Genomic DNA, 20,039 nt, shown 5'->3' on the forward strand with positions numbered 1-20,039 from the left:
TGGTTTGGTCTCCTTACTGTCCAAGGGACTCTGGAGAGTCTTCTCCAGCACCACAATTTGAAAGCATCAGTTCTTCAGTGCTCAACCTTGTTTATGGTCCAACTCTCAACAGGGTGTATCAATACATAAAGAAATTTATTACAAGGAACTGACTCATATTATTATGGAGACTCCGAAGGCAGGAAGAGACAGATACCCCAACTCCAGCAGTCGGGCCCCAGGACGTCCCTCTTCCTCAGCCTTTCTGTTCTATTCATATCTTCTTCACCTGATTGGGTGAGACCCACCTGCATGGGGGCAGGGGAGGGGGCATCTGCTTTACTCAGCCCAGATTGCAATGCTAATCTCATCCCTCACGTGTGGCCAAATCTGAGCACCGCCCCCCCCCCCGCCCCGCCCCGCACCGCCAGCCACGGTGACACATAAAATTAGCCATCACAGTGTGGACCTACCCCACCTGGTTCACCAGTCGGCAGCTGATGGGCATTTGGGTTGTTCCCACCTCTTGGCTGCTGTGAGCACATGTGTATATGGACCGGTTATAGAGCCCGTTTTCACTTCTCTTGGTGTACACCTAGGAGTGTAATTTAGGGGTGCTGGGAGTTTTTTGGGCAGAATTCAGGCTGAGAGCCTCCTCCAAGATGAAAGTTCAGCCATTTGCCATATTCCATTTCCCAGTACCTCTTGTCCCAGAAACGAAGCATCTGCACTCAGTGAGGAAATCTTGGGTTCACCCTTGTGCCCAGATGGGCCACGCCAGGGACAGGTGGCACTTTGCAGCGGAAGGTGGTCAGTTCAGTTCAGTTCAGTCACTCAGTTGTGTCTGACTCTTTGCAACCCCATGCACACCAGGCCTCCCTGTCCATCACCAACTCCTGGAGTTTACTCAAACTCATGTCCATTGAATTGGTGATGCCATCCAACCATCTCATCCTCTGTCATTCCCTTCTCCTCCTGCCTTCAATCTTTTCCAGCATCAGGGTCTTTTTCCAGTGAGTCAGCTCTTCGCATGAGGTGGCAAAAGTATTGGAGTTTCAGCTTCAGCATCAGTCCTTCCAGTGAACACCCAGGACTGATTTCCTTTAGGATGGACGGGTTGGATCTCCTTGCAGTCCAAGGGACTCTCGAGAGTCGTCTCCAACACCACAGCGCAAAAGGTCAGTGGACTGTTAATCTGTTTTGAAGCCACTGGCGTGGGGGCGGGACCAGGTAGAGAAAGGGAGGAGCCAGGTAGAGAGAAGAGGAGCCAAGTAGAGAAGGGGTAAGGTCCAGTGGAGAAGGGGCGGAGTCAGATAGAGAAGGGGCAGGAGCGGGCCAGGCAGAGAAGAGGCGGGGCCAGGTGGAGAAGGGGTGGAGTCATGAGAAGGGGTGGGGCAGGCAGAGAAGGGGCGGGGCCAGGTGGAGAAGGGGCGGAGTCATAAGGGGTGGGACAGGCAGAGAAGGGGCGGGGGCAGGTAGGGAGGAAGGCATAGGGAGGAGGGAGGAAGATCGGAGCCCTGTGCTTGACGGCCCAGTTTGGGATTCCTGAGACAGTGGTTCTGCCCAGCCTGCACCCCTTGGGGGTCACAGAACTTACCCCACTCACTATGTCACCAGCCCCGCCCTGCAAAGTTCCCCTGCTCAGATGTTCCTGTGGCTCTCTCTGCCCCACGCCAGGGCCTGGACTCTTCCCTGTGCCCCTCCTGTCTGCAGTGGTGGGCCCCAGGCTAGTAAGTGGTGCCTCACCCTCCGTGACCCAGACAGTTGAGAGACAGCTGAGAGCCTGGTTTTCGGGTTCTGTGTGCCCTGCTCCCTGTGGGGTCTCTGCCCCGCTGCACAGGGCCTGGCAGGGTAGATGGACACTGGATATCTGACCCGACAAAGTGACCCTGGCACCCAGGAGCCTGGGCTGGCATTCCCTCTCTATCGCTCTCCCTCCCTCTCAGAAAGCAAGCCAAGACCACAGTCGAGTTTAGCAAAATCTGGACGACCATCGGAATCATTTTTATTGCAATGTTAACAAAAAAGATGAAAAAAAATACATCATTTTAATCACCTACAGTTTTGTAGGTAGATAACTTTTTTAAAAAGTTTTCTTTTTATGTAAACTATACTCTATCTTATAAAACACAAAAAGAAACCACATCTTAGGAAGAGTCTGATCGTGCCCACTAGGGGTGGCCCCACAGCACGCCCGGCGAGGCTGGGACAGCAGACTCAGTGCGGTGGGCCGCGGGACCCCCCGGCTTTGCTCTCAGGAGCTACGGTTCGGCAGCTGCAGGTCGTGGGGCCTGGGTTCTGACATCCCTTATCAGCACGACCCTGACAGATTTGTCCAATCAGATTTCTTAAACAAAATCACCCTTTAAAAATGTATTTACAGATATGTATCTGCCACAGGCTTATACTTGATAATGTAAAAATCTGCTCTACCCTGGGCACACACCCACCCCCTGAACTGGGAGGGGTGGCCCGCGAGCAGGCTCCTGGTGACCCGAGCACCCCAGGGCGCACCAGGCCCTGGCACCAGGGTCTCTGAGCACTGAGGCTGGACACACTCACATTTTTCCAAGTCTCCTATAAAAACCGGGCGCGTCGGCACTGGGCCCCAGGGGCGCCAGTTCATCTTCCGCTGAACCTGGGAGATGCAGTTCAAGTTGAGATGCCTCCAACAGGGCGGCCCGGCAGTGTCTTTCCCCAGGAAGGGGGAGGCCTCCCCAACGTGGGGTCCACGGTGGGCACCACATGGCCACACCTCCGACTTCTCACATGATGCTAAACATCAGCAGGGGCGAGGGGCAGGGGAGACTCCAGAAAGAACAAGAACTCACAATGCCAAAGAACAGCTACGTAATACTGCACCTGAAACAAAGATTCATGATTGGTACCATGAGATGTACCCTGGGCATACCCCAAGAACACGTTCTGAGAGACATAGCTTTAAAAAGTTTAAAAGTACACCGAAATGCATGAACCACATCATTTTACACTTTACTTTCCTACTTCAGGTACAAAGTAACCCACGTGCCAGAGGAAAGGGCTTGCTTTTCTTTCTCTAGACGCATCTTTTCATAAGATGCAGGCAGTCCTGGGAGGAGGGCGGTCCGGGTTTGGAGGTGGGGGTGAGGGGATGTCTGGGGAAATCAAAGCAGGCCCCGGGCACCCCTGGAGCTTTCTAAACAATGCTGGCTCAGACCACCCTTGTCTGACATCATTTCTTTTGGGATTCAAAAAAGAGGAACTCAATAAATAAATGGCATTTGCACATCATGAATCTTTGTTTATATTTTACAAATACCTAGGAGTCTTTATCCTAAGTAGGAAAATCATGACTGAGAACTAGTTTATTTTCTTTGAGCAGATAAAAGTTTCTACCTGATGCCATACAAAACAGTACATATAAATAAAAAGGCAGTGTTTCCATGTAAAATAAAAGTACATAAATAAATACTAAAAAAAAAAATTTAAAAACCCTTGTCCTCTTATTTTGTATAAAAACACATTTGTTGAAAAAAAGCTCCTTTGGTCGGCCCCGGCATCCATGGAGCGCACGCACACGCCCCAGCAGGGCTTGGGAAAGGAAGCGCAGGGTCCTGGGGGCAGCCGGCTGTTTACTTGAATGCCTCCGGGACGTGGGCGATCTGGGACGGCACGCTGGTGGGCGGGCTGGAGATGCCCTCGGACCAATCCGAGATGTTGGAATGTGGCGAGGAGCTGGACCACTGGTCGGGGGACTCCGGGGACGGGGTGAGGAAGGGGTGCTCGGGCACCTGTAGCTGGTGGCTGGGGGTGTTGTCCACGGGGGAGGACGAGTAGCTGTGCTGGGAGGGGGGCGTCAGGAACTGGGCGGTGGTCATGGGCGGGGCCATCGTGGGCGGGGCCAGCGTGGACGGCAGCGATGTGGGCAGGACCTGGCCGTCCTGCGGCAGGACGGTGTGCGCCGCCAGGTTGCCGGGCCCCAGCGGCTGCATGTCCGCCTGGCTCAGCTCCCCTCCCAGGAAGCTCCGGCCCAGGTGGCCGCTGGCGGCCGAGCTTACGCCGAGGTGCGGCTGCAGGTTTGGCTGCGGCGGCATGCTCGGCGGCTGCATCTGTAAGTTCTGCTGCGGCTGCACCAGGTGAGGCTGGGAGGCCAGCCGCGTGCTGGGCAGGGCCTGGTAGGTCATCACCTGGGACAGGGCGGGGGCGTGCAGCGGGCCCACCGTGCCATGCTGGAGGCCAGCAGCCTGCGTGCTCAGGGTGCCCGGCGTCACGCCCCCTCGCAGCGGGTTGTACTGGTTGGGCACCAGGCCGTTCTGCAGCCGGGACAGCCACTCGCACTGGCCATTCAAGCCCGCAGCTCCACCCACGGTGAAATTCACAGCCCCACTGCCCCCACTGCCGCCCGAACCCAGGATCGTGCTGGTGCTGGAGGCCACGGGCAGGTGGGAGAGGCGTGGTGGCCCTGCCTCGAAGGCCAGCCGGCTGCCCCCGCTCAGCACCGCCATCTCGGGCTTGGCCGCCACGCTCAGGTGGCTGACGCCCAGGTGGGTCTCGGGCATCCCGGGCAGGTGGTTGAGGGGCACGGAGGGAGACGGCTGGAAAGGGGAGGGCAGGAGGGGTGGGGAGGCCACGTCTGACAGGTAGCCGTGGGGGGACTCGAGGGAGTCCACGGGCGACATCACGCTCCCGCTGTCCAGCAGACAGCCCTTGCCATCTTGGGACTTCTTCCTCCGAGCCTTGAGGTCCTTGGGCTCCTTGCCGCCGCAGGCCAGGCCCTTGGTGCTGGGCTTGCGGGCCTTCTTGCCCTGCATGGGGGGCTTGAGGTTGCCCAGGTAGCCGTTGGGCGAGCAGAGCGGGGGCGACAGGGTGGGCGTGCCGCCCAGGGTGGCGCCATGCAGCGGGGGGCTGCGCACCAGGCTGTACTCGTCCAGCAGCCGCACGATGTCGTGGTGCATACGCTCCTGCGCGATGTCGCGAGGCAGGCGGTCCATGTGGTCTGTGATGTCCCGGTTGGCAAAATGGTCCAGCAGCACCTTGGCGGTCTCGTAGCTGCCCTCCCGGGCGGCCAGGAACAAGGGCGTCTCCTCCTGGGGGGAGCAGACGGGGGCAGGTGCAGGGGTCACCAGTCACCAGATGGACCAGCAGTCAGCCCCGCCTCCGCCCTGCTGCGGAGGGGAGGCACCTCATCTCAACCCTCCCCCTAGAGTCCTACCATCACTGTTACGTCTTACAAACAAAAACACCTTAAACGCATCTTCTAAGACCCAGAGGACCTGTGGGATCCTATATTCTAAACCAGTGGGGATCCACCTTCATGGGGTCAGAGACCCCACAGGAAATCTAACAGACTGTGCCCCCCCTTCCCCTCCTCCAAAACCACACAGATGGAGACCCTGCCACGATTTCAGGGGCTTCAGGGTCACTAAAGTGTGTCTGTGGGCACCAGTTGGTCCCCGAGGAACCCTGACATCTTAGCTCTGTCCACAGGGCGTGGTTTTCTCATCTGTACAGCGGACATGCCACGTATGCCCCATGAGGCTGCTGTGTGGGCTGAGGCCGGATGGTGTCTGCCTGGCATACACGTGGCCTTGGCCGCAGCTGCTGCCCTGCCACGGCAGTCCTGTCACCCCAGTCACGCCAGTCACCCTGTCTCCCCAGAAGGAGGTGGGATGATGCCTCTGCCCCATGGCAGACTCAGAAGTGACCGGGCCCAACAGCATCCCCTGCGTCCCTCCCCCAGGACAGGAGATCCCTTCAGGGGTCAGTGAAGGAAGGGGCGGGTTCGGGGACACAGGAGCCCAAAGACAAGTGCAGGAGACGCAGGGCCAGGCTGGGGTTGGGCAGGAAGGAAAGAGCACACTTTGACTGCAGGGACAGACTGCGGCGAGGCTGAGGGAGGCCGGAGGCGGTCCACGTGTAGAAGGTGGACACCCACCGTTCCATCTGGGGGCCTGGCAATGCAGAGCCCCCCACCTAGCCCACCGGCCTCTTGGCTCAGCATGCACCATCTGGGTCAACCCGCCCTGGCCGGTGACAGCCAAGGACAGAGGTGAGGTCGCAGGTCACAGTGACATGGGGGCGGGGGGACAGCTGCAGCTGCCCATGCCCTGGGCCCGGGAGGGGACTGATAATGTGGCCAGAGGGAGGCAGGGAGCGCCGACCACATGGGCACCCACTACGGGGTCCACGTCTCTGTTTCCCCGGGGCTTCTCCTGGGACTTTACGGGTTAGGGAGCCGAGGCCCAGAAGCTGAAGTCGTGGCTCGGGGTCCCCCGGTCGGGAAGGAGTGGCAGAGGGGAAGTGTCGCGCCAGCCAGCCCACCTTGTTGTTCTGCATGTCCTTGTTGGCCCCGTTCTTCAGCAGCACGACAGCAGCCTCCACGTTGTTCACCGCGGCTGCCCAGTGCAGGGCGGACTTGCCTGCGAGGGGAGCAGAGGGCGGGTCAGGAGTCGGCAAGCAGGTCTGAGGTCGGCAGGCGGGTAGGGGTGGGCAGGTGGCCGTGGCGTGCCCCGTCCCTCGGGCTGGCCCAGCCGGACTCACCCAGGTCATCCACAGCGTTGACGTCGGCGTGAGAGTTGATGAGGTCCTCCAGCATGCCCTCCACGGCCAGGCGGGCAGCGAGGATCAGCGGGGTCGTGCCGTCGTGCATGCGGGCATCCAGGTCGGTGGCTCGGTTCCGGATCAGGATCTGGACCACAGGGAAAGTCTCGGGCTCAGCAAGTGTGAGCGTGAGGCCCCCGCCCGCTCCGGGACACGTGCTTGGGACTCAACCCGATTCGAATGCAGCCCTCCTGGGGTCGGGTGGCCCCAGGGAGCCCGGACACACGTGGCATGGGAGCCTGGGGAGTGGGCAGAACTCCACCAGGCTCTGCCGGAGGGGTGGGGCTGGAGCATGAGAGAGAAGGATGGTCATTGTTCGCAGGCGGGAGGGGGGGACGAAAGGAGCTGGGGAGGAGCTGTGTGCGGACCGGCATCACCCCGAGAAGCGCCCAAGGGAATGTCTCTACGTGCCACAGAGACCGCCTGGGCAAACTCGGCCAGGGCCTGCCTCCAGGGGCTCGTTTAATTGTCCCCAATCTCTCATTTCCATAAAAGACAACATGTCGGAAATCATTAGACTTTTGTGACACCCCCCATTTGTGCCCCATTTACCTGCCCGTCTGTGCAGAGCAGCATGGCCCGGGGCCTGGGGGTTTGTGGCCAGGGGACCGGCTGGCAGCTTTCAAAAGCTGCTTCTGCCAGGGATGCTCCCCAGAGACCCAGGCACCCACGTCCCTAATCCATCCTCATCCTGGAAGCCCAGCAAGGCCAGAGCCGCCCCCCCACTGCTGCTTGCAGGCAGCAATCAGCAGCCTCTAGCCCTTCTCCCCATCGCCAGAAGCGATCGATGCCTGCAGCCAAAGCGGGGAGGGCTTGGGGGCCGGGAGGGGCAGGCGCAGGGGATGGGCCTGTCTTGGGTGACAGTGAGGAGGTCCTGCCCCTGTAGGTCCCTGTGGCCTCTCCTGCTTTAGCACCACCAGCCTGGCTGCCCCGAGGGGATGCCACAGAGGATTTGACACCCTCCCTGGCCTCACGCCCCCTCCAGGGTACAAAGGTTTGGGGTGCGGGGGGAACCCCAGCTGTCCCTGCTCTGGCCGGGCTTGGAATCAGGGCTCTGGGCCCAGACCAGGAAGGAGGGAAGGCAGGCGAGGGCACGCAGAAGGGCGCGTGATGGCTGCCCACCTGGAAAACGCCCTGTGCGTCGGCAGACACGGCCGCGTGCAGCGGGGTGCGCCCCATGTTGTCCTGTATGTTGGCGTCCGCGCTGGCCTCCAGCAGGCGCTTGGCCGCGTCGGAGCGCGAGTAGCGGGCGGCCAGGTGCAGGGCGGTCTCGCCGGTGCGGTCCGTCTGGTTGTGCAGGCTGGCGCCCTGGTAGATGAAGTCCGAGATGACCGCGGGCGCGTCCTCCTCCTCCTCGCTGTTGCCAGTCTCTAGGCCCCCTCCGCTGCAGGAGGCGATCATGAGGGGCGTGAAGCCGTCTGCAGCCGGGCAGGACAGGGACGGGGCCAGGTCAGGAAGGCTGGCCCCTGGCAGCTGCTCCCGGGGGTAACAGACCTCAGCGGGGGCGCAGCCCACGGAGGCCCAGTGCACACGGCCACACTGCCCAGCACCAGTGCAATCCGTCTAAGCTCCCCGAGGGCAGAACCAAGTCCAGCTGCCAGGTAGCTGGTGGGCTCCACGTCCTGACCTGCCCGAGACCTTCACCCACAGCCCCGTCCAGGAGACAGAGGAGGCAAGCTAACAGGCACTCTGGGTGTCTCAAAAGATGCATTTTGAAAGAAGAAATCAACTCTGAGGGCAAAGCACACTTTGAGACCTGTACTCCTAGAGGGGAGGCAGCAAGGAGGCTGACCAACTCCTGGGGGTCCTCACCCCCTCCAAGGCCTGGGGAGTTTTCAGGTACCGACCCTGAGGCTTGGGACAGGGGGGTGGGCGGGTCACCAGGTCAGGGAAGCGCGGGCTGCCCAATGCCACCAGGTGCCTGGGGGTGGAGCCCCGGGTGGGGGGCGGCGTGTCTGGCCAGCCACCTACCCGGCCCGCGGACGTTCACGTCCATGCAGTCGGCATCCGCCTCGCCCTGGGGAGGCGTGGGGGCCATGGCAGACACGCGCAGGTCGGCGGCGTCCAGGTGCTGCTGGGTCCACTGCCGGTGGTCCGTCTGGTCGTCCAGGTCAGGGAGGACCACGGGCTCCTCGAACTAAGGAAGGGCGTGGAGCAGAGGGTCACGCCGTGGCGCGGGGCGGGGTGGGGCAGGGACCCTGGAGCCCCGACTCACCCGGAACTTCTTGGCCTCCAGGCCCTCGTCGCCCCACTCGTTCTGGTTGTCGTCCATGAGGGCGCCGTCCGAGGAGTTCTTCAGGGGCCTGGGGGTGACGGGGCCGAGGGGAGGTGCGACTAAGCGGGGAGCGGGGGTCCAGGGAGATTCCCTCCCCTTCCAGGCCCCGCCCATGCCCGGGCCCGAGGCCGGCGCCGCGGAGGAGGGGAGGGGCAGCCCCGCCTCCCGCAAGCCCGGCCCCACCCAGACGCCCCGCCGCGCCCACTGACTTGAGGCCCACGGAGTCCTCGCCGAGGGGCTCGCGCCGCTTCTTCTTGCTGGCCTCCGACACCTTGAAGCCCTCAGGGAACCAGAGCTGGCCATGCTGCCGCCGGCGCTTCCGCGACAGCAGCACCCCGCAGCCCACGAAGAACAGCAACACGAAGGCCACCACAGCCACATACATGAAGTGCAGCGGCGGCGGCGGGGGCGGCTCCACCGTCTCACCTGCGGGCACAGCGGCCGCGGGCGGGCGCCCGGACATCAGGCCGCGCAGCCAGGCAGGCCGTCGGCCGGGGGCAGCGCGCTGGCTCCGCGGCCCGGCGCGTCCTCGCCCGCTCGCCTCCATCCCGCCCCCCAAAATAAGGTCATTTTCTACGCGATTAATCAGAATTGCAAACTATCGCTAAATTCTCTCCTGCACCAGCCGGCTATCTGGAGACAGCTTTTACTTTTTTCTCCTTTAAGGGAGAAGGATTAGGCAACTTCAAATCGCTGCACTCGCATCGAGCTGTTAAGACAAAGGATTTAGGGGGATTTTCCAGATACAAACTTCAACACTTCACATGACATCGATCAATTCTTTGCTTTCTCTCTCTTTAAAAAAAAAAAAAAAACTGTAATGATTTTGAAATAATACCCAACAAAGAAAAATCGGGAGGAAGGGGTGGGGCGAGAAAAGTCTCCCCTCCAACATTTGCTGGTGGATGTGTGGACTCCCTTGGGCCAGCCTCGCTGACAGCTGTTGCTACGGGAGAGAGAGCGTGCCCGGTGGGAAACCCCAGAAAAGCGCTCCCCGAACTCTGGATGGCGTGACACACGCCCCCGTGGGTGGCAACTGGCGCAAAGAACAAGAGCATCCCGGGGTGGGGGTGCAGCTGGGAGACCGTCTCCCATGCACAACCCCTCCCAGGACAGTCCAGAGCTCCCGTGGGAGTGCAGCTGGGGGAGCAGGGCTGGCCACTCACTCTGCACAGCCTCGATCTTGTAGGGGATGTTAAGGCTGCCCAGCGAGGCCAGCGCGCCCAAGAAGGCGGCCACGTCCGTGGCGCTCTGGAAGCACTGGGAGGATGACTGGACGCACTGCCGGTTGTCGATCTCCAGGTAGACGATGGACCTGAGGTAGGGGGAGAGCCCAGGTCAGGGGGCTTGGGTGCCAGCCCCCTCCTGGCACCCACCCGGCCAGCCTGCCCCCAGGGACAGGCTCTGGCTCCTGTGGAGTCACCCTGATGGATGGGCGGGGAGAGAGGGTGCTCCCAGAACCCCAGGGGGGCAGCCTGTGCAGGCGGAGAGCTGGGTCTGGACAGGAACAAGCCTGGAGGTGCACAGTGGCCCTGAGGGCTCGCCTTGTCCAGCACCAGCAGGGCATGCGTGGTGCTCACACCGACACTCCTCGGAGCGCTCCCCTGCCGGCAGTGGGGCTCCTACAGAGCCACGGGCGGCCTTGGTCCCCAACTCGGAAGGATGGAGGTGTCCAGAGCCCAGTCCCTCGCCTCCCTGAGAGCTGAGCCCGGGCAGGAATGCCGTCTCTGCCGCTCGCCCGTCACGGGAGCTGAAATCCCAGGTCTCTTTCCCCATCTTGGGAGGACAGTGCTGCCCTCTCTGGCAGGGGGGTAGCCCTGAGGGTCAGGGCGTGGAGGCCGCTAGGAGGGGCTCGCTCACCCGCGGATGTCCATGGGGTCCAGCTCCCTGCGCTGGCGTCTGCCCGCGCCGCCCAGGAGCAGTGGGGCCCCACCGTCCACGGAGCGCCTGACGGGGTGCTTGTGCAGCTCCTCCTCGCGGCCGTAGTAGGGGAAGATCATCTGCTGGCCACTGGCATCACGCTTGAAGACCACATTGGTGTGCAGCAGGCGGCTGAGCTCGCGCAGGAAGTGCAGGGAGCGGTTGCGCAGCTGCTCGGGCGGCATGAGCACCACCAGCACCAGCGTGCCGGCCGCCAGCCGCTCGGGCACATGCTCCGCACAGTCCAGCCCGTCCCACTCGCACTCCGCACTGTTGCAGCCCTGGTCGCAGTGCCCGTCCCTGAAGTGGTCCTTGCAGTACTGGTCGTACAGGGGGCTGAGGGCACACGGCAACAGCTCAGGGCCCCCTCCACGCCTGGGTCCCCTGGGGCCACACCTGCTCCTGTCCACCCGGAGACCCTCGGCCAGCACCCAGCTGTGCACTGCCCTGCCCGTGAAGCCCAGTGTCCTCCCACCCGCTCCGCTCCTGCTGGTGAGCGGACGGCCCCCTCGCCTGCCCCCCACCAGCCCCGCGGGACATCATGGACGTGGAGTGGCGTCCCCGCACGCCTTACTTGCACTGGCCTTCTGCGCGCTGACAGTCGAAGCCGTCGAAGAGGCAGCCGGCCGAGTTGCACTGGCTGTCGCAGCGGCCGTTGCTGAAGTACTTCCAGCACTGCAGGGACTGCGTGCAGTTCTGCCAAGGGTCGTCGAAGTCGAGGGAGCAGTCGCCGCCGTCCCAGCCGCACGCGTGGCTGTTGCACTGCAGGCTGCAGACCTTGTTGCCGGCCTCCTCGCGGCAGCCAGGGAGCTCGCAGGTCTCCTCGATCTGTGGCGGGGGGATGTCGAGGCCCACGCCGCCCCCGAAGCTGTAGTCCAGGATGTGGCACAGGAGCCCGTTGAACTTGGCGGGGCAGCGGCAGCGGTAGAAGGGGCTCTCGGCGGTGGGCTCACAGACGCCCTGGTTGTAGCAGGGGTTGCCGCCCACGCAGGGGCTGCTGGCCGGGAACTGGCACTCGGGGCCGGTGAAGGGGCCCAGGCACAGGCAGGTGGGGCTGCGCGGGCCCGCGATGCACGTGCCGCCGTTCAGGCACCGCAGGCTCCCGCAGCTGCGGGCGTCGTTCTCGCACGTGGCGCCCTCGAAGCCCTGCAGGAGGGGCCACGTGGGTGTGAGGGGTGAGCCGGCACCCCCAAGTGCTGGGGACCCGCCTGGCTGCTCCATTGCGTCCCCCACCCACCCACAAGGGCTGGCGGGCTTTCCTTTTAAAGAAAGTCAACACGAAACACTCGGGGGTGGGGGGGTTCCCAGGAATCGGGAGGGAAGGAGGGAGGGGTGGGCACAGTAGGAGCCTGGGGCACTTCTGGGCAAACTGACGGCCTCCTGGGATCCTGCAACAGGGCTCTCATAGCACCGGGTGTGTCAGAGCCCAGGAACACACGACGTGGAGTGGACTGAACTGAGCGTGTCAGTGTACAGGTCATTTAGCAACATGTTAATGTTGGTCGTTGACGGTAACAGTGTTCCCCAAATGCAAAAGAAAGCGAAAGTGAAGGCACTCAGTCATGTCCGACTCTCTGTGGCCCCAGGGACTGTAGCCCGCCAGGCTCCTCTGTCCATGAGGGATTTTCCAGGCAAGAATACTGGAGTGGGCTGCCATTTCCTTCTCCAGGGGATCTTCCTGACCCAGGGATCGAAGCCTGGCCTCCCGCACTGCAGGCAAACTCTACTGTCTGAGCCACCGGGGAAGCCCACAGGCGAGCAAGATGTTAATAATGGGAAAGCTGGGTGTGCAGGGGGCGAGGGTGCACAGGAACCCTCCTGCACCAATTTTCTACTAAACCGCTCTAAACATAAAGACACAAGAAAAACTGTCTTGAGGGGAACACGGAGAGTGGAGTCCAGACACACGCCACCTTTTGCCTTCCAGCTCACCCGCAGGCTGGGGGCGGGGGGCGGCGGGGCAGTTCTGGCCACCCCAGGGCACTAGGCGTGCTGAGCGGGGGTGTCCTCCTGCCCCCTTCAGACCAGAAGCCCTCCCCACAATCTGCTGCCCATGGCACCTACCGCTGGGCACTTGCAGATGAACCCACGGGCCGTGTTGGAGGCCACTGCACAGCTACCCCCATTCTTACAGGGCCTGTCTTTGCAGCCGTTGATGACTGACTCGCAGCGGCGTCCTGGGGACAAGAGTGGCGTGAGGCGCCGACCCCCCGCCCCCAGCGCCGCCCGCCACCCCCGACCAGGGCGGCACGCACCGGTGTGGCCGGCGCGGCACTCGCAGTGGAAGGCGTTGACGTGCTGCACGCAGTTCTGGGTGCCACGGGCGTCGCAGGGGTTGGACAGGCACTCGTTGACATCCCCCTCGCAGCGCTCACCCACGAAGCCGGGCGGGCAGCTGCAGCTGTAGCCGCCCACCTGGTCCACGCAGGTGCCGTTGTTGAAGCACTTGGGGCCCCGGGACACGGGGTCGATGGGGGGGTTGCAGTCGTCCACGTTGATCTCGCAGTGCACGCCTGCAAGCCGGGCACCATCAGACCCCACGTGGCCGCTCTCGAGCCCCATGCCTCCCACAGGTGTGCCCCGGCCGGGGGTCAGACGTCCAGGAGGTGGACGCTGGCGACCAGCCCCCGACGCCCTCCCCAGGTGTGGCCAAGCCTACCCTGTGTGCCGCGGGGGCAGGAACACTTGTAGGTGTTGGTGAGGTCGATGCAGGTGCCTCCGTTCCGGCAGGGCTGGGACAGGCACTCGTTCACCTCCTCGGAGCAGTTCACCCCGTGGTAGCCGGCCACACACTGCAGGGGACGGCGAGGCGTGGGCCTGAGGCTCAGTGGGCAGCTGGGGTGCCCCCTACCCCTGTGCGGGCCGACGGGGCCCCACGAGCTACCCTCTTGCCTCGCAAAGCCCTCCTACCAGAAGGACCCAAGTGGAGACCCTGGTAAGGGCCCTGGTAAGCTGCGGTTCACTGCCCGAGGTGGGAGTTAGTATAGAGGTGGGTGAACCTGGGGGAGGGGAAACCCTGCCCTGCTTCTCAGGGTCTCCCTCTTGCAGGTGCCCCCAGAGGACAGCTCCTCCAAGCAGTCTTTCCTGATCACCCAGCCCTCCCGATGAGTCTAGTCTTCCCTGCCGCATTGGCTCCCAGCCCAGGGCCTGGCCCTCGGCAGCACTCAGGCCAGACACACACACCCCCGCCCCAGGGCCGGGTGCCCACCTCACAGGAGTAGCCGCCGGGGTAGTCGGTGCAGGTGGCCCCGTTCTGGCAGGGGCTGGGCGAGCACTCGTCCACCTGCTCCTCGCAGTAGCTGCCCGTGTAGCCGGCCTGGCAGTGGCAGCGGTGTGTGTTGCCCGCATTCATGCAGAGGCCCCCGTTCCGGCACAAGTGGGTCACGTTGACGCCTGCGGGGGACGCAGCAGGCGGAGCGTGAGGCCCCAGCTCCCCTCCCCAGGGGCCACCTCGCGCCTTGGGCAGCACACCTCCTGACCTCAGAGGTCGGATGCCCAGTGGGCACAGAGAAGCCTGGGCTGCTTACCTTGCTGCCGCGCGGCCACCTCGCAGGAGACGCTGGGCACGTCACAGTAGAGGCCGGTCCAGCCGCTGTGGCACTCACAGCGGTAGAGCGCGTTGGTCTGCCAGCACCGGCCGTCATTCTTGCAGGGGGACGAGTCGCACCAGCGCACGAGGGTCTGGGGACGAGGGGGCAGCCTTGCTCACACCCCACCCGCCGCCCCCACGGGCCCAGCCCACCCGGCGGGGGACACACATGGGCGCCAGAAACCCTCGCGCCCAAGGTGGCCCGTGACCTCCCCCCAGTCCACAGAAATGGACACCGAGGCCCACGGGGCCCCCCTGCTCGGGAGCAACTGGGGCTACGGGGGCCCCTCTCTTGCTCTGGGCCCTTGGTGGTGAATCCAGACAACAGGCTGCCTTTCCTTGGAGGAAGATTTTTCTTAAGAAGGAAACAGCTCTCTTCTAATTGGTGTTTTGTGTGTGAACATCTTTAAAGAAGATAAACCTCTGATACTTTTACACAGTCTTCATGCAAACACTGGCGTTCAGCCGCCTTCCCCCCCAACAGCTGGTCCTTGTTCTTGCTCTGTGGCCTCTGCTGCCTGAGCTGGAAACCGCCCTGCTCACCACCTCTGCCTCCTTATCTGGCCCCTCCTTGGCTCCCAGGGGTGGGAGAGCCAGCTGGAATCCAGGCGAGGGGCCCAGGCATGCGGCCGAGGTGCTCGGCGTGTGCCCGGGCCCCCTCACCCGGCCAAGGCACTGGGCATGTGCCCGGGCCCCCTCACCCGGCCAGGGCGCTCGGCGTGTGCCGGGGCGCTGCCTCACCCGGCCAGGGCGCTCGGCGTGTGCCGGGGCGCCCCCTCACCCGGCCCGGGCGCTCGGCGTGTGCCCAGGCCCCCTCACCCGGCCGGGGCACTCGGCGTGTGCCGGGGCGCCCCCTCACCCAGCCGGGGCGCTCGGCGTGTGCCGGGGCGCCCCCTCACCCAGCCGGGGCGCTCGGCGTGTGCCCGGGCCCCCCCTCACCCGGCTGGGGTGCTCAGTGTGCCCGGGCCCCTCACCTGGCAGTTGAGGCCTGTGTAGCCCTGCGGGCAGGTGCACGTGTAGGTGCCGTAGCTGTCGTGGCAGGTGCCGCCGTGCAGGCAGGGCCGAGAGTCACACTCGTTGACGTCATGTTGGCAGTAGCTGCCCGTGAAGCCAGGTGGACACAGGCAGGTGAAGGAGTTGATGCCATCCACGCAGGTACCGCCGTTGAAGCAGGAGCTGGAGGTGGGCAGGCAGCAAGGGGGTGGTGAGTTGGGGGCAGGACCCTGCCCAAGCAGGTACATCCATGCCGGCACCCTCACCGCCGATCAGGGTGGCCACAGGGGTCTGGGCACCAGGACAGGCCGGCAACAGCCTGGCTGAGCTCGGGGAGGCCAGAAGGAGTCCCAGGGAACCCCAGGCTTTCACACCACGCCACACTCCTTTCTCTGCCTCCTTTAGAAGTTGTGCTGAGAGGAGCCTCATATCACACACAGGTGTGTCGCGATCAAGACAAAGATGAGCAGAAACCAGACCGCGTGGGAGATAAATGCCAGAAACCGGGGACAAGTGTGACGTTCCACGCCGAGCTTCCTGGCAGCCAAGGCAAATAAGGACACATGCCAGTTACGAGGTCCCCGGCTAATGGAAGGAGGAACAGCAGTTCCTGAGGATAAACCACAGGGCTCCTGCTTCTAATCCCCAAGGGAGAATGGACAACGGCCCTTTCAGGAGGAACGGTGTCACACTGGCACCAAGTGCCCGCCCCCAGGCGGACATCTGCTGGGTACACAGGTCTGCCGGTGCCGCGCGTGGCCCCGTGGCCGACCCTCGCACCTCTCCGTGCAGTCGGGCGTGTTGTTCTCGCAGTGGATGCCGCTGAAGCCCGTGGGGCAGGTGCAGGTGTAGCTGTCCACACAGTCGGTGCAGTTGGCGCCGTTGCGGCAGGGGCTGCTGGCGCACTCGTTGATGTCCTCCTCGCAGAAGGCGCCCTGGAAGCCGGGCAGGCAGTCGCAGAAGGCCGTGTTGATGCCATCTGTGCAGGAGCCCCCATTGTGGCACGGGTCTGCGAGGGGACCGGAGAGCAGGCCTGAGAGCTGGGCACCACCCCTCTGCCAGGGCGACCAAAGCTGCAAGCTCCTGGCACTGCCCCTGGGGTGTTCCGCAGGGAGCCCAGTCCAGCAGGCCGAATCATGAGCTTGGGGTCTATGCTGCCCCACAAGCTCCCAGTCCCCAGGCCATAAGGGTGGGCAGGCTTAACAGTGAGACCCACACAGGCCGTGGCCACAGGCCTCCCTGCCCTGCTGGTAATGCCAGATGAGGCACTCGGCCTCTCTTGGACTGCAGGTCGTGGGAGCCCCATTCCTCAGGGGTCAGGACAACTAGGTTAAGAGCCACGCTGGACGGGGCAGCTGCGGCCCCGGGGAGAGGAGCCCAGGAGTCCGGCTGGGAGATGCTAGGATGGACGAGTAGGGGGCCCATCAGCCTGGCACCACAGCCCCTGGAACTGCCCACGACCACCTCGCTGGTCAACAGCAGCCACCCAGCCCTGCCCCAGCCCTTCCTCCAGCCCCTTCCGAAAGGTCCAGCTGGATCGAGAGGGCTGCCAGCGCCAAGCGTGCACCCGGTACTGCCCTGCCCACCCTCCCACGTGACCCTGGCACGCTCCCTGCCCTGCGCCCGCCTGGGGACACGGGTCTGGGCGTCTCAGAGGCGGGGCCGGCCGGCCACTCACTGGGCCGGCAGTCGTCGATGTCCGTCTCGCAGTTGCGCCCCGTGTAGCCCGCCTGGCAGTGGCAGCGGTAGCTGCCGTTGGTGTTCTGGCAGGAGGCGCCCGCGCGGCACGGGCTCTTCACGCACTCGTTGATGTCGATCTCGCAGGTCTGCCCTGGGGAAGGGGACGAGAGTCGCTGGCTCGGCCAGTACCCACGGGGCACTGCCTGCCCCCCCAGAGCAGGCCCTCCAGTGCCACAGGACAACCCTCTGGGGGCGTCCGGGGAGGGGGGAGCTCTCCAAAGGGCTGCCCCCTGACTTTGGGCCAAGCAGGAGACAGACCTTCAAGCCTAGGAGGGTCCTGCAGCCCACTGGCTCATCCCCCAAGGACGGGGGCTCACTAGCAAGAGTCGCCTGAAGCCCCCGAGCCTCCCCACCCCCGTCCCCCCACCCTCTGGGCTGATCCTGCCAGCCCGTGGCCCCCGAGCCTCTCCGAGGCTCCCCACCCTATCCTCCTGGGCTCACCCTGCCAGCCCATGGCCCCCGAGCCTCTCCGAGCCTCCCCCAACCCAGTACCAGCGTCCCCTGGACTCCCCCTGCCAGCCCGTGGCCCCTGAGCCTCTCCGAGCCTCTCCCAACCCAGTACCAGCGTCCCCTGGACTCCCCCTGCCAGCCCGTGGCCCCCGAGCCTCTCCGAGGCTCCCCACCCTATCCTCCTGGGCTCACCCTGCCAGCCCGTGGCCCCCGAGCCTCTCCGAGGCTCCCCACCCTATCCTCCTGGGCTCACCCTGCCAGCCCGTGGCCCCTGAGCCTCTCCGAGCCTCCCTTTGTCCCACCACCCCGGACTCCCCCTGCCAGCCCGTGGCCCCCGAGCCTCTCCGAGCCTCCCTTTGTCCCACCCCCCGGACTCACCCTGCCAGCCCGCGGGGCAGGCACAGGAGAAGCTCTCATAGTCCTCTGACTCCCGACACTCACCGCCGTTTCTGCAGGGCCCGGGGGCACATGGGGCCAGCACCACCTCACACGTGGCCCCTGGGAGGGACAGGCAGGGTGGTGAGCCCCCCAGGAGCCCCAGCCAGAGGTCAACGCCCTGGGCACATCCTGACAGAGGCCACGGCAGCCACCATCAACAGGGGGTTCTACCGTCCAAGCACGTCTGGTTGCCCTGCGTGGGGGGCGGGGGGTACACACAGCGGGGCACCGGGCCCCTGGCTGTGTGAGTGCCTGAATGTGAACCAGGGGAACACTTGGGGCCCCACAGGCTGGGGGAATGGCCTGGACCCCAGCCCCCAATAGTGCCAGGAGCAAGGGCTGGGCCGGGCCTGACAACCCCCCCACACACAACGTCACAGGGGCCCTGGACTGGCTCCCAGCCTCATGCCCTGCTGGTGGCAAAGGGCCCTGCGCTGAGCCAGTGGCCTGGGAGCTGATTCCAGGGGTTTGGTGCCTTGGGCGGCTAGTGCCCATCTTGGGAGGCCCCTGAGCAAAGGCTGTGACTGCAGGGAACGTGCCAGTCTCAGCCCTCAGCATGGCTGCTTATCAGGGGAGCACCGGACACGGCGTTAGGACCCCGGGTGGGAGCGGGAGTCTGCCTGGACCCCGGCACTCTGGGTGACCTTTCCTCCCTGAGAGCCCAATGCGGGGTTTCCTGTTTACGGCCCACGGGGCTGTGTCCCGAGCCCGCGAGGAAGCGTTATCTTCCCGGCCGCCCATTATCTCCCCGGCCCGCGGGGGTGACCGGCCCGGGCCTTTCATTCTATCGGTTTCCACAGTGACCCCAGCCGGCAGGAAATTCGCCAGGGTTTCCGACAATTGTGCAGAGGGAAGCAGGAAGCGGGCGGACGGGAAGCGGGTCAGCACAGGCCGGCTCCTCCCCGCCGGCCGCCAGCCCCGATGGCAGCGTGTCCGAAAGGGACTCGGGTGTGCCCTGGGCGGCCACTGGGAGGGGGGCGTTTCCTCACCGGCCGAGGAGAGAAAGTCCAGGTCCCCAGCTTCGGTCAAAGAAAACACTGCTCGGACCACAGGCCGCCGGTGTCGTGAGAACCGCAGTCACGGGCCCCACCCCTGCCTATGGGGGCCTCTCAGGACCATCCCCAACGGCAGCACCCCCTGCCCCATCCCCAGGGGGCCTGGTGGCCTGAGCGCGTGTGACTTCCATTTTTTAGTACTTGCCAAATCTCTCCTCAGGAGGGGACCCACATCCCGCCTCCCCCGGCCGGGCCAATGGCAGCAGCTGAGATGCCAGGGACCCGTCTCCCGCCACTCTCAGCAGGAACACAGGGCTCCTTGTTTCCCCACACAAAGAGGGCCCGCCATCAAAGGACTCCCTCAGGCCTGGCCAGCAATGGGGAGGGAAGCCTGGCCCCCCTACCTCCAGGGCAGCCTGAACAGCAGGCGGGGAGGCTGACAGACCAGGCCCAGCTCCCCCGCCAAGGGGGCCACCTCCCAGGCAGGTCCCCCAAGTAGGGACTTGCTTGTGCTCAAATTTTCTCCCAGGCACCTGGTTATTTTATGAGCAAAGACACCTGCAGGGCAAGGCCCTAACGCAGCCAGGCCTGAGGCTCGGAGCACAGAGCAGGGCCTTTGGGGTGCCTGCAGAGGCATGCAGACAAGGCCAGCCCAGGAAGGCCGCCCTGCACCTCAGCCACCTGCGCCACCTGCCGAGGCCCTGCCCCTGCCCTCCAGGCCCCGCCCCTGCCCTCCAGAGCCGCCCACACCACAGGCCCCGCCCCTGCACTCCAGACCCGCCCACACCACAGGCCTCGCCCCTGCCCTCCAGGCCCCGCCCACACCACAGGCCCCGCCCCTGCCCTCCAGGCCCCGCCCATACCTGTGTAGGGCAAGAGGCAGTTGCATTTGTACCCCGCCACGTCATCGATACACGTGCCCTGGTTCAGACATGGGTTGGATGCGCACTCGTTGATGTTGGTCTGGCAGTTGGGCCCTGGAGAGAGAGGAAACGCGGTCGGTGTGGCCGTCACCCCGGTGCTATGGCCAAGTTCTGCCTGGCGTGCAGGAAAAGCCCTGCCCTGAGCCTGGGACCTGGGA

General features: G+C 64.1%; 1 protein-coding gene across 2 annotated transcripts in view; it reads right to left on the bottom strand.

Annotated features, from left to right (window-relative positions):
- Nucleotides 1–1,950: 1,950 nt before the first annotated feature.
- NOTCH1 (notch receptor 1) overlaps nucleotides 1,951–20,039 on the bottom strand; it is a 46,112-nt gene continuing 28,023 nt past the window's right edge. For both annotated transcript variants that reach the window (XM_024999643.2, XM_024999644.2), the window contains 20 exons: nucleotides 19,822–19,935; nucleotides 17,904–18,023; nucleotides 17,014–17,166; nucleotides 16,116–16,344; nucleotides 15,317–15,518; nucleotides 14,281–14,434; nucleotides 13,962–14,146; nucleotides 13,413–13,545; nucleotides 13,009–13,266; nucleotides 12,818–12,930; nucleotides 11,328–11,899; nucleotides 10,694–11,089; nucleotides 10,000–10,148; nucleotides 9,043–9,259; nucleotides 8,774–8,861; nucleotides 8,530–8,695; nucleotides 7,681–7,976; nucleotides 6,499–6,646; nucleotides 6,280–6,377; nucleotides 1,951–5,045 (listed from right to left, as the gene is read on the bottom strand). In XM_024999643.2, coding sequence (XP_024855411.1) covers nucleotides 3,591–5,045; nucleotides 6,280–6,377; nucleotides 6,499–6,646; nucleotides 7,681–7,976; nucleotides 8,530–8,695; nucleotides 8,774–8,861; nucleotides 9,043–9,259; nucleotides 10,000–10,148; nucleotides 10,694–11,089; nucleotides 11,328–11,899; nucleotides 12,818–12,930; nucleotides 13,009–13,266; nucleotides 13,413–13,545; nucleotides 13,962–14,146; nucleotides 14,281–14,434; nucleotides 15,317–15,518; nucleotides 16,116–16,344; nucleotides 17,014–17,166; nucleotides 17,904–18,023; nucleotides 19,822–19,935 — 5,246 coding nt within the window. In that variant the 3' untranslated portion in view covers nucleotides 1,951–3,590. The remainder of the gene's footprint in view (nucleotides 5,046–6,279; nucleotides 6,378–6,498; nucleotides 6,647–7,680; nucleotides 7,977–8,529; nucleotides 8,696–8,773; nucleotides 8,862–9,042; nucleotides 9,260–9,999; nucleotides 10,149–10,693; nucleotides 11,090–11,327; nucleotides 11,900–12,817; nucleotides 12,931–13,008; nucleotides 13,267–13,412; nucleotides 13,546–13,961; nucleotides 14,147–14,280; nucleotides 14,435–15,316; nucleotides 15,519–16,115; nucleotides 16,345–17,013; nucleotides 17,167–17,903; nucleotides 18,024–19,821; nucleotides 19,936–20,039) is intronic.

The sequence above is a fragment of the Bos taurus genome, chromosome 11, assembly GCF_002263795.3.
Source record: "Bos taurus isolate L1 Dominette 01449 registration number 42190680 breed Hereford chromosome 11, ARS-UCD2.0, whole genome shotgun sequence".
Taxonomy (NCBI): domain Eukaryota; kingdom Metazoa; phylum Chordata; class Mammalia; order Artiodactyla; family Bovidae; genus Bos; species Bos taurus.